Source organism: Grammomys surdaster, unplaced genomic scaffold (assembly GCF_004785775.1).
Source record: "Grammomys surdaster isolate TR1022 unplaced genomic scaffold, NIH_TR_1.0 125742, whole genome shotgun sequence".
Lineage (NCBI taxonomy): Eukaryota > Metazoa > Chordata > Mammalia > Rodentia > Muridae > Grammomys > Grammomys surdaster.
Window position 1 is genome coordinate 898,365 of NW_021620574.1, and position 14,069 is coordinate 912,433.

General features: G+C 54.3%; 1 protein-coding gene across 1 annotated transcript in view; it reads left to right on the forward strand.

Moving 5' to 3' along the window:
- The window catches only part of Nckap5l (NCK associated protein 5 like), a 37,686-nt gene extending 28,390 nt beyond the window's left edge, over positions 1 to 9,296 (forward strand). Inside the window, exons 7-13 of the mRNA XM_028788288.1 lie at positions 2,043 to 2,156; positions 3,096 to 5,710; positions 7,033 to 7,192; positions 7,334 to 7,415; positions 7,675 to 7,983; positions 8,071 to 8,213; positions 8,446 to 9,296. Coding sequence (XP_028644121.1) covers positions 2,043 to 2,156; positions 3,096 to 5,710; positions 7,033 to 7,192; positions 7,334 to 7,415; positions 7,675 to 7,983; positions 8,071 to 8,213; positions 8,446 to 8,655 — 3,633 coding nt within the window. The 3' untranslated portion in view covers positions 8,656 to 9,296. The remainder of the gene's footprint in view (positions 1 to 2,042; positions 2,157 to 3,095; positions 5,711 to 7,032; positions 7,193 to 7,333; positions 7,416 to 7,674; positions 7,984 to 8,070; positions 8,214 to 8,445) is intronic.
- Positions 9,297 to 14,069: the final 4,773 nt, after the last annotated feature.

Consider the following 14,069-nt stretch of genomic DNA (forward strand, 5'->3'; position numbering starts at 1 on the left):
GGTGACTCCCAGGGTGTGTTTCACCGGGTTGAGAGCTCCATTGAGCAGACACTAATTAAGCTTTTCTTGGGGGCCATGCCTTTGCCAAGGCCTGAGGAACTGAACTGATTTCAAGGCCTTGTGGGTGTTACATCCTGTGCAGGGTGAGTGTGTCCCTGGGAGGCTGAGACTGCTAAGACACAGCTATGGGCAGCCATGCTACAGAGTCAAGTGTGGCAGCCCTGCTCGTCCCCGGGTACAGGATAGGGACAACTAGCCCTCAGAGGACGAGGAGGCCTGGGGAGTGCTTTCTCAGTGGTAAGGGACTTGTCATGCACACGTTAGGGCTTGTATGTAACCCCCAGCACCACATGTAAAAAGCTGGACTTGAAGCTGTGCACTTAACAGTCTAAGCTGAGACTACTCTTTGAGCCCCAGGTCCCAGTGATGAGCCCTGTTTCTAAGAAACAGGGCAGGTGACTCCTGAGGAACAGTGCCCGAGAACATGCGTGTGTGCATGCGTGCATGCGTGCATGCACATCTGCACATGCATGCACACCATACACACAGACTTAAGGAAGTTCCTGCAAGGAACTGGCATTGGCCCTGTGTGCGGGTGGAAAGGAGCCTGACAGTCTGTAGATGGCTGTGGAGAGGGAATCCCCATGGAGGGAACACCAGAGGGCGGCACAGAACACTTACAGCTTAGGTGGGTGAAGGATGTGTGAAAGGAAATGAGGAAGAACAGCAGGAGCTGCCTGAAGAATCCACAGCCTGGGGGCAGAGGATCTAAGCAGCCAGCGGCCAGGGAAAGAGGCCTCACAGCACAGAAGCACTTAGGAAGAGGACAGGTTAGCTTCCTTGTACCAAACTAAAAGCCACTCCGAGGGGTCACGGGGTCAAGGAGGTTGGGATGGCAAGCACTGTCAGGCCGGAAGTGCAGGTCTGGGCTGCAGATGACCAAAGGCAAGGCCTAGATGCTACAAGGGTTTTAAGGCTCTGGGGGATGAGGTAAGTGAAGGGTTAAAGCTGATTCATCCCCACTCAACTTGTAAGAGAACTCCAAGGACCAAGAGAACCAGCAAAATAGGAAGCCCAGGCTGCAGGCTCCTTGTACTATCTGGAGAGTGGATGTCTCGCATGAGACCGGGGAACATGCTCACTGCCTTTTGTGTGTGTGTGTGAGAGAGAGAGTATATACATGCGTCTGAGTGTGTGTGTGTGCACGTGTGAGTGTGTGTGCATGAGAGAGAGAGAGCGCATGTGAGAGCCTGCACGGCTGGGGTCAGCCTTGGTGTGATGTCCTTCAGATGCCGTCCACCTTGTCCTGGAGAGACACAGGAAAGGAAGAGGGCCTGCTGCTGGCCTCTTTTTTTTTGTTTTTTTTTCGAGACAGGGTTTCTCTATATAGCCCTGGCTGTCCTGGAACTCACTCTGTAAACCAGGCTGTCCTTGAACTCAGAAATCTGCCTGCCTCTGCCTCCCAAGTGCTGGGATTAAAGACATGCGCCACCACCGCCCGGCTTGTTGCTGGCCTCTTGCTAGCCACAAGCTGGAGTAAACTGCATGCCACTGTGCCTGGCTTTTTGTGGGGAAGGGGTGTGGAGAAGTGTTCATTTTTTTCCGAGACAGGTTTTCTCTATGTAGCCCTGGCTATCTTAGAACTTGGGCTGTCCACCAGCCTCTGCCTTCCAAGTGCCACCACCGCCTGGTGTGTCTTCATTTTTTTTTTAGATCCTGGGTGGTCAAAGCAGGAAGGGACCTTCATGGTAGTGTTATTTTTAAGTGAGAAAGCAAAGTCGTTTTGGAGCCGAGCTAGGCACACTGGGTTAGACCCACCACTGTCCTCTGTGCCCTGCAAATGTCTGCCAGCCCAAATCCTCTGCTCTCGTCTGCTTCCACGTCCCCCAGACCTGTAGGCCTTCAGACTGTCCTGTGTTCAGGCCTCATCAGCAGAGGGCAACAGTAAGAGCCATATCGTAGGTCAGGAGGCATCTCTGGAGGGCACCGTGGGTCTGTGCCTGGCTCTTTGAGGGGTCAATAACACTGTGTTCTCTCTGCAGATCCCACTCACCCCCCTCCAGACGCCATCAGAACGACCAGCCTCCCCATCCCCAAACGCCACTGAGGGACTGTCCACCTCACTGCCTTTAGGACACTGTGCTGGGCAAAGAGAGGTAAGAGCAGTGGGCGCTGGGGTTTGTGTCTCATTGGCTAGAGGCTCCACTGTGGGTTCTTAACGAGTCTCAGGGGGAAGGTTGTTTCCTATGCAGGGTCCTGTCCAGGATGGCAGTGTGAGCCCTCAGCTGTCAGCCTCACACCAAGAAAAACAGGCCCACCCCTCCTCCAGTCACGGCCTGCAAGCAAACGTATGACGTCACACAGCGGGAGTCACAGTGCATACTTGCAGGCTCATTCCGTGCTGAGCACCGACTGTGCAGGACCCCTTAGACAGGGCTCTGACTCTGTGGGGCTAAACATAATCACTATCCCATTTCACAGCTGACACAATGACACTTGGAGGTCAGACGACTCGCTGAAGGTCACATGAACGAGGTAGAACTGGAGTTGATATCCTGACTCCAGAGCACGTGCAGTTAAGCACTGTGCAGGACAGGGCTGGGCAACAGAGAAGGTTTGCACGGGGCCATCCCCAGGCCTGCCGGCACTCCTGTCTACCAGTCAGCTCTCTGACTGGGCAGGGCCCAGGCTTCCCTGCCGTGTGAGACTGAGGTCTCGGCTATGATACAGCCTCTTCTTGAACTTCTGTACTTTCTGGAGCCAGAACACAGGCAGGCTTCCCTCCATTCTAGAACAAGCCCAGCCTAGCACTGTGATTGGTCATGCAGGCAGTGTAAGAGAATAGTGGGGATGGGAGACTGGACATGGGGTGCCCAGTCTACTCGGAGTGTGAGGTACGACAGCCTGGCTAGGCGGGGCTCAGTGATCCTCGAGGAGGCCAAGGTGTCTTATCCTAAGAGCTGTGGATTCGCCTGTGGGCCAGACACAGGCATGATAACTTGTTCTAGAATACTTTTATGAGATGTTTATCCTAAGGCCTGGGACACATGTGCCAGCCACATGGCCTCTCCTCCTCACGCCTTTTTTCCTCCCAGGTGTGTTGGGAGCAGCAGGTAAGGCCAGGCGGCCCAGGACCTCCGGCCACTCCACCCCCAGCGCTGGATGCCCTGTCCCCATTCCTTCGGAAGAAAGCTCAGATTTTAGAGGTGCTGCGAGCCTTGGAAGAGACGGACCCTTTGCTCCTGTGCTCACCTGCCACCCCCTGGAGGCCCACAGGCCAAGGCCCTGGCTCCCCTGAGCCCATCAACGGCGAGCTCTGTGGCCCACCGCAGCCTGACCCCTCACCCTGGGCACCCTATCTGCTGCTCGGTCCTGGGAGCCTAGGGGCACTGCTGCACTGGGAGCGTGTGTTAGGGGGCCCTGGAGAAGAAGAAGGCATCCGGCAACCCTGGGCTTCTAGCAGGGCCCCACCGCCCGCCCAGGGCCCCAGCTCTGGCCCACACTGTGCTCCGGGTAGCAGCTCCTCATCCTCTTCTGATGAAGCAGGAGATCCCAATGAGGCCCCCAGCCCCGACACTCTGCTTGGTGCCCTGGCACGCAAGCAGTTAAATCTGGGCCAACTCCTTGGAGACACAGAGACTTACCTCCAAGCTTTCCTGGCCGGGGCTACCGGCCCCCTGAATGGCGACCACCCAGGTGCTGGGAAGCCATCCTCACCAGATCCAGGACCCCCACAGGTGTCCAAGTCCAAAGGCCTCCCAAAGTCAGCTTGGGGTGGAAGTACCCCAGAGGCCACCAGGCTGGGCTTTGGTGCTACCTCAGAGGGCCAGGGACCCCTTCCCTTCCTCAGCATGTTCATGGGTGCAGGGGACGCCCCGCTGGGCTCCCGGCCTGGCCATCCCCACTCCTCATCTCAGGTGAAAAGCAAGCTCCAGATTGGGCCCCCTTCCCCTGGGGATGCCCAGGGACCCCTTCTGCCCTCTCCAGCCAGAGGTCTCAAGTTTCTCAAGCTGCCTCCAGCCTCAGAGAAGGTCCCTAGCCCAGGAGGGCCCCAACTCAGTCCCCAGCTTCCCCGGAGTTCTCGGATCCCTTGCCGAAACAGTGGCTCAGATGGTAGCCCCTCCCCACTGCTGGCTCGAAGGGGTCTGGGTGGAGGAGAGCTGTCCCCTGAGGGGGCACAGGGCCTGCCCAGCAGCCCTCTACCCTGTTCCGCAATCCCAGACTCTGTGCAGCTCAGACCCTCCCAGTCAGCTGTGTCCTCTACACTGTCTCCAGGACCAGTAGTGTCTCCCTGCTTTGAAAATATCCTGGACCTTTCCCGGAACACCTTTAGGGGTTCTTCCCCAGAGCCACCTCCATCCCCACTGCAGGTGCCCACCTACCCACAGCTGACCCTGGAGGTGCCCCAGACCCCTGAGGTCCTCAGGAGCCCTGGGGCCCCCAGCCCTGGCCTCCCAGAATCCTGTCCCTACAGCAGCCCCCAGGAGAAGAGCATGGACAGAGCAGGCTCTGAGTCTCCCCATCCCAGTCGCAGGACCCCAGGTGGTTCATCCAAGAAGCCTGGCCAGGGATCAGGGCGTCGACCCGGTGATCCTAGCCACACACCTCTGCGAGACAGACTGGCAGCACTTGGAAAACTGAAGACAGGCCCTGAGGGGCCTCTGGGTCTAGAAAAGAATGGAGTGCCAGCCCGGTCTAGCACTGAGAAGGCCAGGGCACTAGTGCGGTCAGGAGATTGTGCTGGAGACACGCCTCCCAGCACGAGACCTATCGAACAGCCAGAAGCTAAGGGTATCTTTCGGGGAGCAATGGCCTTGGGCACAAGCAGCCTGAAGCAGCAGGAACCTGGACTTACGGATCCTGGTGCCAGAGTCTACTCCTCCCACTCCATGGGGGCGCGAGTGGACCTGGAGCCCATCTCACCAAGGAGCTGCCTCACCAAAGTGGAGCTGGCCAAGAGTCGGCTAGCAGGGGCTCTGTGTCCCCAGATGCCCCGCACACCTGCAAAAGTGCCAACCTCAGCCCCTAGCCTGGTCAAACCCAAAAGCCCTCACAGCAGCCCAACAAAGCTACCCTCCAAGTCACCCACCAAGGTAGTGCCCCGCCCTGTGGTACCCTCGGGCACCAAGGAGCCCCCCAAGCCTGACAAAGTGAAGGGCCCACCTTGGGCAGACTGTGGCAGCACAGTTGGCCAGCCTACATCCCCAGTACCTGGCCCCGCTGATCCAAACCAGGGCTCGGAAGGGCCAGCGCCACACTCCGCCATCGAGGAGAAGGTGATGAAGGGCATTGAGGAGAACGTTCTGCGTCTTCAAGGTCAGGAACGGGCTCCGGGCTCCGAAGCCAAGCACCGCAACACCAGCAGCATTGCCAGCTGGTTCGGCCTTAAAAAGAGCAAGCTGCCAGCTCTGAACCGCCGCACAGAGGCTACCAAAAACAAGGAAGGGGCTGGGGGCAGCTCCCCACTCCGGAAAGAAGTCAAGACAGAAACCCGGAAGCTGGAGGCTGAGAGCCTCAACATCTCCAAACTGATGGCGAAGGCAGAAGACCTGCGCCGAGCGCTAGAGGAAGAGAAGGCGTATCTGAGCAGAGCCCGCCCACGGCCTGGGGGCCCAGCCACAGTGCCCAGCTCCGGTCTGGGGCAGGCGCAAGGCCAGCTAGCCGGCATGTATCAGGGTGCAGACACCTTCATGCAACAGCTACTGAACAGGTGAGGGCCTGGGACCAGGGGTCAGGTATTCAATGCGCTGGGCCACCCTGGGAGTTTGAGCTTCCCAGAGGTCAAGGCGAATACAGTAACATCGAGACACCCGTGAGCTGGTGACCCGGCCAAGATGCAAGTTAGGACTCAGAAAATGGCGTTAACTACCCTGTCCTCCTCACCGTCTGGCTGGTGTTAACTCAGTGAGGCTAGCTCTCATTCGCTATATTTTCCCGTACCCCTGCCCCCCTGCAGCCTCTCAGGTATCTGTATAAGGAAGCAAAGGCTGGTTCCTAGCCAGTCCGATGAAAGTCCACCTTGGGGAAGGGGCAAGAAAGCTCCCCTTGGACTCCTGCTACTACAGTTTCATGGTTTAGGGAAGTGGACCACTTACAACGTTTACTCTGTCTAGGCCAACTGAGTAAAAAAGGCTGAAGGACTCAGTCCCTGAGAAAGGGATTAATGTTGGGCTACCATGTTCTCTAAATCCCAGGGCAGCAGGCCAGGACTGCTGTATGTGGTCCTTAGGCAGTGTGAGCTGGTCTGTCTGTCAGTGAGCTGGGCAGTGTGAGCTGCTCTGTCTGTCCGTGGGCTGGGCACAGTGACCCTGGGAAGAGTGGAAGGTGGGCTTCCGTGTTCTCTCCTGTCTCTCCTGTCTCTTCCTCCCTCTCCACCCATCTGCCTTTCCTACGATTCAGGAAGTGTTACAGAGAGCATCCACAGGTCCCTCTCCTTAGGGTGGGCAGCAGTAGACACCCCTCTAGAGCCAGCAGCATTGGAGGGTTTGTGGCTGGTGTATTAATCTGTTTTGTATCACTAATTTAATGCGTTTCTAAGACAAACTACTTTTATAAAGAGGGTCATTGTAGCCCATGGTTCTAGAGATCTAGGGACCACATTTGGTGATTGCCTTCTGCTTCCAGAGTCCTGTGGCCACCCAGGGTGTCATGGGACGAGGCATGGAGTGTGGTGCTTGGCATCTGCCTCTTTAAAAGCCACCAGTCACATGAGGGTCTGTGCCCTCATGGCCATGACTAATCCTAGTCGCTTCCTGAGAGGTCCTACCTCTGAAAGGATTTTCATCTTTTGTGCTTGAGACAGGGGCCTGAATATGTAGGCTGGCCTGAAACATCTGCATAGACCAGGCTGGCCTCAAATTCAGAGCCCCACCTGCTTCTGCCTGGTGCTGCCCAAAAGCATGTCCATCCTAACACCTCCTTGGGAACAGTACTGTGCAGTACCTCAAGCCTTGTCAGACACTCCAGCTCAGCCTGGACCTTAGCGACTCTAGGCACCAGCTTCCCTCACATCCACTGCACGCTTGTCCGTAGGGTGGACGGCAAGGAGCTGCCCCCCAAGAGCTGGCGGGAGCCCAAGCCTGAGTATGGGGATTTCCAGACAATGTCCACTGATCCCAAGAGCCCCTGGCCTGCCTGCGGACCTCGGAATGGCCTGGTAGGCCCACTTCAGGGCTGCGGAAAACCGGGGAAGGTAAGTTCTTGATCGGGGCCTGCGCTGAGGGCCTGCTCTAGTCTTCCTAGACACCCGGAAGCTGTTAGTCTACATTGTGCCTGCTGTGGGGGTCCTGGGGAGGCACTGGAATGGGCACTCAGGTCTCCTGTACCCACACAGCCCAGCAGTGAGCCAGGTAGGCGGGAAGAGATGCCCTCCGAAGACAACCTGACAGAGCCAGTTTCCACCACACACTTCACAGGTCAGCCGTCCTCTTCTTTCCTCACTCCTGTCGCCGCAGCAGCGCCAGGTCCTTGGTGGCATCATGGTGGTCAACCCTGAGTGTTGGGGATGTGGATCTCAGTGACCGCATAGGAAGGATTCTCCCTGCCCTGAGGGGCACCTGTGCGAAGCTGAGGGGGAATTGCAGGGGTGGGGTGAGTTCTGCAGGAGGAGCCTTTTGAGCCAGGAAACCCCTGAGTGGGATGACCTGAGCCTGAGCCTCATTCTCTCCTCCACAGCCTGTGGCTCCTTGACTCGAACCTTGGACAGTGGCATTGGGACCTTCCCACCCCCAGATCACAGCAGCAGTGGAACCCCCAGCAAGAATCTCCCCAAGACCAAGTCACTGCGTCTGGATCCCCCGCCAGGGGCACCCCCAGCTCGGCCTCCAGGCCTCACCAAAGTCCCTCGCCGTGCCCACACGCTAGAGCGCGAGGTGCCAGGCATAGAGGAACTGCTGGTGAGTGGGCGGCACCCCAGCATGCCAGCCTTCCCTGGACTGCTCACGGCTCCCCCAGGCCACCGAAGCCATCAGACCTGTCCTGATGGTGAGTGTCCCAGCAAGTGGTAACACATCCCTAAGAGGATCCTTGGAGCTGGACAGACGTGTCCACTTTCCCCTTCTTCCTGGACAGATCCCTGTGAAGACCCAGGCCCTCCCCCACCTGTCCAGCTGGCCAAGAACTGGACCTTCCCCAACACCAGAACAGCTGGCAGCTCCAGTGACCCCTTCCTGTGCCCACCCCGACAACTGGAGGGACTGCCTAGGACCCCCATGGTAAGGTTGCAGAAGGGAGAAGAAAGAGGGCTAGGTGCCTGGAGGGAGAGACTGGGAGACGGATGTCTGTGAGGCGCGTACAGCCAGCCCCTCCAGAGGACATGAGGATAAGCTTACCCACCCATCCCATTTTGGAAGAAAGCTTCCATTGCTCCTCAGAACCCTGGCTCCGTGGGCCCCCTCAGCAGACCGGGTGGGTGTGATTCCTTTCTAAGCAGAACCTCTTCTCCAGGCCTTGCCCGTAGACGGAAAACAGAGCCTGGATCCCAGCCGCATGTCTACGCCTCAGGGCCCGGCATTTGGAGGCAGTCGTACCCCCAGCACGTCGGACATGGGCGAGGAAGGCAGAGCGGCCAGTGGGGGCGCTCCCGGGCTGGAGACTTCAGAATCTCTAAGCGACTCCCTCTATGACTCGCTGTCCTCCTGTGGGAGCCAGGGTTGAGGGACTGCGCCCCAGATGACCTGCTTCCGCACTCTGCGCTCCATGGCTTGGAGCCAATGAGGCGTGATCTAAAGGGACCAAGGAGGAGGTGGATAAGAAGGTGACGGGTCCCTGGCATGTGCCACCACTGCTGTGGATGAGACGACCATGCTCAGCTCAGGGAGAGACCTCACCCCCTGACTCCCCCAGAGTAAGGCTCTGCTCTAAGGGACCGGGGGCTCCAGGCTGCTTTGTCCCAGCTCCTCTCACTTCAGGCCGAGCCATCTTGCGGTGCTGGGCTTCCTGCCCACCAGCTGTGTCACCTCTGCCCAACCTGGCTGCAACCCTTCCCCAAAGCCCCCATAGGGCTCCGATTTTGGAAGCCCCAGGTTTATGGAGTTTGGGGGTGAGGGGACAAGTTGCCTTCTCTCTCTGCCCTGGTCCTCCCTGCTGTCTGAATGGTGCTGCCTCCGTTCCCCACATCGTGGGGTCTGTTTGTCTGTCTTCATCTTTGTTTTTATATATATATATATATATATGAAAGCGCCTGGCCCGGTCCCCACACCCAGCCCGCACTGCGGTTAATTTATCTGTTGTTGAAAAGCAGCTGCTCTGCTTCTGCGCTGTCCCTAATAAAACGTGGAGGCCTCTCCCCACCGTGACTGTTGTGTGGCAGCAATCCCTCTTTATGCTGGCTTCCCTGTAACCCTTCAGGTGGACCAGGTGGGTAGGGCCAGGGACCCTCAGGTGCTCTTATGAGGCTGTGTGATCTTCCCCTGAGGCTGTGTGTACTTCCCCTGTTAGAGCTGGCTCGAGTGCCCTAGGAGGTGACTTACAGGGACCTGCTTAGCTCTGAGGCTGGGAGGCTGTCCCTGACCAGGTGTAGCACAAGACCAGGCAGCCTTGGAGAGAAGGGTGGGGAAGAGGCCTGTGATCACACACTCAAGCCCCTCTGTGTGCCAGGTCGGGGACAGGCCAGTTCAGAGACAGTCAGTGACTACCCAGGCTGAGGAGAGGAGCCTGATAGGACTACTCTCACACCTGCCCTCCATGCGGTCCCCCCCCATGTCCTCGTGCCTTATAAACCATCTCTAGACGGCTTGGGAGCACAAGGATATTTATCACCAGAGCTGGCGTTCCAAAAACTGTATCACTGCAAACCTTGGTTTTCCTCATCTCTATATTAGACTGTTCGAGGCCAGGCCCGCCAACCCCACCAGCAGCCTTCTCCTTCATGCTCTGCGCTCCGTCCCACATCTGCCTTCTTCCTTTAGCTGACGCCATCACTGAAGAAATTAACAAGACTGGAACAGGGTCTGATGATGCAGTTTTGTGTAAGGTCACCAGCCTTCTTGTTCCTGCCCCTTTCTAGGTGGGCTAAAGCAAGTCTGCATACTCCTGACTGGTTTCTTGATCTGACTGGTTTCTTGGCTTAAGCTTGATGCATTATGTCATTTCCTGTTAGAATTGCTTTGGCCTTCTGGATCCCATTCCTTCCTGGAAAGAAGTTTGGCATGGTGGGCTTGAGTTTCCTTCCCCTCAAAGCTAAGACCAAAGGGTCCATCCATGTTCTCACCAGGATCTGCTCAATATTTGAAAATACCAGGTGCCACCTCGGTCCCTGGGGCAGTGTGAGTTGACTGGAGAAATGTCTCAGGGCAGGATAGGCTGCGTGGAAAGTAATGGTCCCTGGAGGCAGCCCTGCCCACCACAGTTCTCCTGCCTGATCCCAGTCAGCCACAGCCCACATGGCAATGCCCCCCCAACCCCCACCCCAGGACTCAGTTCCAACTGAAAGGATTTGGGGAAGAGAGCATGTGGGTGAGTTTATTGGTACTTCAGGGAACCCCGTTTCTTGGCGGCCGAGGAAAGCCGCCTTGATCTTGGCTGGGGCAGAACACTTGGTGTCTCCGTTTGCAACAGCTGCTTGTAAAGTTACTGTGACCTCACTCTCCTCAAGAACAATGGGCGAATGTTCATGTAAGACCTCAGCTTCCCAAACACAGGAAGTTCAGACTGCCAGACAGCTGCCCTCCCCCCAACCCCCACCCACCACCCCACCACCAAAGGCCAAAGCCAAAAGGCGGGAAAAAGGCGAGCTCCAAGCTGGCACCTCTCCTTTTGCAGGAAGCCCACCCACCCACACACACCAAAAAAAAAAAAGAAAAAAGAAAAAGATAAAAAAACTGAGCCTCGGCCGGGCGGTGGTGGCGCACGCCTTTAATCCCAGCACTCGGGAGGCAGAGGCAGGCGGATTTCTGAGTTCGAGGCCAGCCTGGTCTACAGAGTGAGTTCCAGGACAGCCCGGGCTATACAGAGAAACCCTGTCTCGAAAAACAAAAAAAAACAAAAAAAAACAAAACTGAGCCTCTCTAGGCTGCCAGGGTTTTGTTTTCTTTCCTTTTTTCTACTTTTTTTCCCTACAAATAGTACGTTTTGTTTCCTTTAAAAAAAAAAAAGTTTAAAAAAAGAAAACACACTCTGCAGCAAACTCCGGATCCCCGCCCTTATTCTCTGGGGTGATTCAGGTGTATAAATGAATGCCTTAAAGCCACAAGTCCACGGTAAGTACTTGCGGGCGAGTCGGTGATTTTAGGGTAGGGACCAGCTTGTTTTTTTTTTTTTTTAACTTTTTAATTATTAAAGACCTACAAATTTGGGCTGGTGCACAGCCATCTGTAACTCCAGTTTCAGGGTACCGTTCTTGCTGTTCGTTTGTGAACCTAGTTTCAAATAGCTAGCACCTACATAAAAGCCAGGCTTGAAGGTGTGTGTCTGTGACCTCAGTACTTGGGGAGGGGAAGGATGGACAAAACCAGGTGGATATCAGGGCTTGATAAGGAGCCAGTCGGGTCAAAAGGTGAGTTGTAGGTTCAATAATAGACTGTCTTAAGAAAGCAAGGCCCAGTGTGGTGGCTCACATTGTTGATCCTAGCACTGGAGAGGCAGAGGCAGGGGGATTTCTGAGTTTGAGGCCAGCCTGGTCTACAGAGTGAGTTCTAGGACATCCAGGGCTACACAAAGAAACTGTTTAAAAAAAAAAACAAACACAACAACAACTGTCTATGGAAGTCAGATAAGGGATGTTAACACCTGTGACCTCAGCACGTGGAAGGTAGGGTCAGGAGGTCAGGCTTCCAAGGCCTTCCTGAGCTACAGAATGTAGCCTCAGCTACAGAAGACCCTGTTTCAAACACAGACTCCTCATGGCTCAGGAGTAAGGCCCTTGCCACCAAGCCCAACCACCTGAGTTCACTTCTGCAGACCCACATGCTGGAAGGAGAAAACAGACTCCTGACAGTTGTCCTCTGACCTCTGTGTGCTACACACTTGCTCACACATAAATATATTTAATAAAAATAAAATATATAAATATACATATTTTATAACAATATATGGGGCTAAAGAGATAGATCGCTCAGTAGTTAAGAGCACTGACTGCCCTTCCACAATTCCTGAGTTCAATTCCCAGCAGCCACAGGGTGGCTCACAACCATCTGTAATGGGATCTGATGCTCTCTTCTGGTGTGTCTGAAGACAGCTACAGTGTACTCATATAAATAAGTAAATAAATAAATCTTTAAATAAAAAAGAAACATATATATAATATATTTATAAGAAATATATATAAATATTTGTTTAAAAACTGGGTGGTGGTGGTCTACACCTTTAATCCCAGCACTCAGGATACAGAAGCAACCCAATCTCTTGAGTTCAAAGCCACCCTGGTCTACAATGCAAGTTCCAGAACAGTCAGGGCTACATGATGAGACCCAGTCTCAAAAGAAAGAAATGTGGTCTTAGTATTTTTTTATTTAGATTTATTTATTTATTATATATGAATACACTGTAGCTGTCTTCAGACACACAAGAAGAGGGCATCAGATTTCATTACAGATGGTTGTGAGCCACCATGTGGTTGCTGGGAATTGAACTCAGGACCTTTGGAAATGCAGTCAGTGCTCTTAACCACCGAGCCATCTCTCCAGCCCCCAGGTCTTAGTATTTTTAAGACTTTAGTTTGGATGATGATTACTTTTGAGACACAGTCCTGCTATGTAGCTCAGGCCTGATTCAGACTTGCAATCCTCCTGCCTCTGCTTCACCAGTGTGAGGCTCAACAGGTGTGTATCACTAAGAAGTTGTATTTCTGAAGCGATGGTTTGTATGAGTGTTTCCGATGTGGGTCCCATCTTGTCACTCCACCACCTCAAGTGCTACAGTGCTTACTTCTTACAAGGATACTTTGGTGATAGATCATCAAAACCAGGAGTTAATGCCCTAGGCCTAGCTCCGGGGCATACACCTGCTGTCCTAGCCAGCTAGGAGGCTAAAGTAGGAAGATCACTTGACCCTAGGAGTTTGAAGCCAGCCTGAACAACATAGCTAGACCAGTGTACAGAATAAGCAGCCAGCCAGCAAGGCGATAGCAGCTCATGGGCAAAGGCAATAGCCGCCAAGCCTGATGACCTGAATTGAGTCCCTGGAACCCACATGGTGGCAGGAGACTGGCTCCTGCAAATTATCTCTGGCTTCTATACTAATTAGTGTAATAATAAAATATCTTTTCATAATTTTTATTGATTGTGAATTTCACATCATACACTCCAGTCTCACTCACCTTCTGGCCCTTCCATATCCACCCTCCACCCTTGTAACGTTTCCCCAAAAGAAAATTTTAAAAAATCATTAAAAAAAAAATTCAGGCTAGAGAGATGGCTCAGAGGTTGAGAGCACTGACTACTCTTCCAGAGGTCCTGAGTTCAATTCCCAGCAACCACATGGTGGCTCACAACCATCTGCATGAGATATAGTGCCCTCTTGTGGTATGCAGGCATATATACAGGCAGAGCACTGTGTACATAATAAATAAACCTTAAAAAAAAGTAATTCACAGCTGAAGCTGCAGTATGTCACAGCGTGTCCCACAGTATTTGCCCAGACAGCTTTTTTAGCAAATGTTCGTTGCAATGACTCATTAGTCGGGTTCAAGGCCTCTGGCTTCTGCTCTACCATCAATACTGGAGCCTTACAGAGACTCCTCAAATACAGCACAATCTTTTTAAATCTCCTCAACTAAAAGGAAAGACTGAAAGAGGTGTTCCTGGTTTGAGAAAAGGGGACGATTGGAACAGTCAGTCGTCTGGTGTGAAAACATGGCTGGAAAGCTGGGAGATCGCCCAATGGCTAGAAGTGCTCATTGCGCAGGCGCAGTGTGACCTCAGGCCCCAGATCTCACAGTACAAGGAGAGGACAGACTGCCTCTGGCAGTAACACACACTGTGGTATGCACACCCACGCACATCACACGTACAGCCGTCCTAGTAACAGAACTAAGTCTTTTATGAAGCAAGCAGAAGGCTGGGAACGGATCTCCGCTAGCATGGACAAGGCGTTGGGATCGCATCCCTAGCCTCAGTAAAACAGCGTGGCAC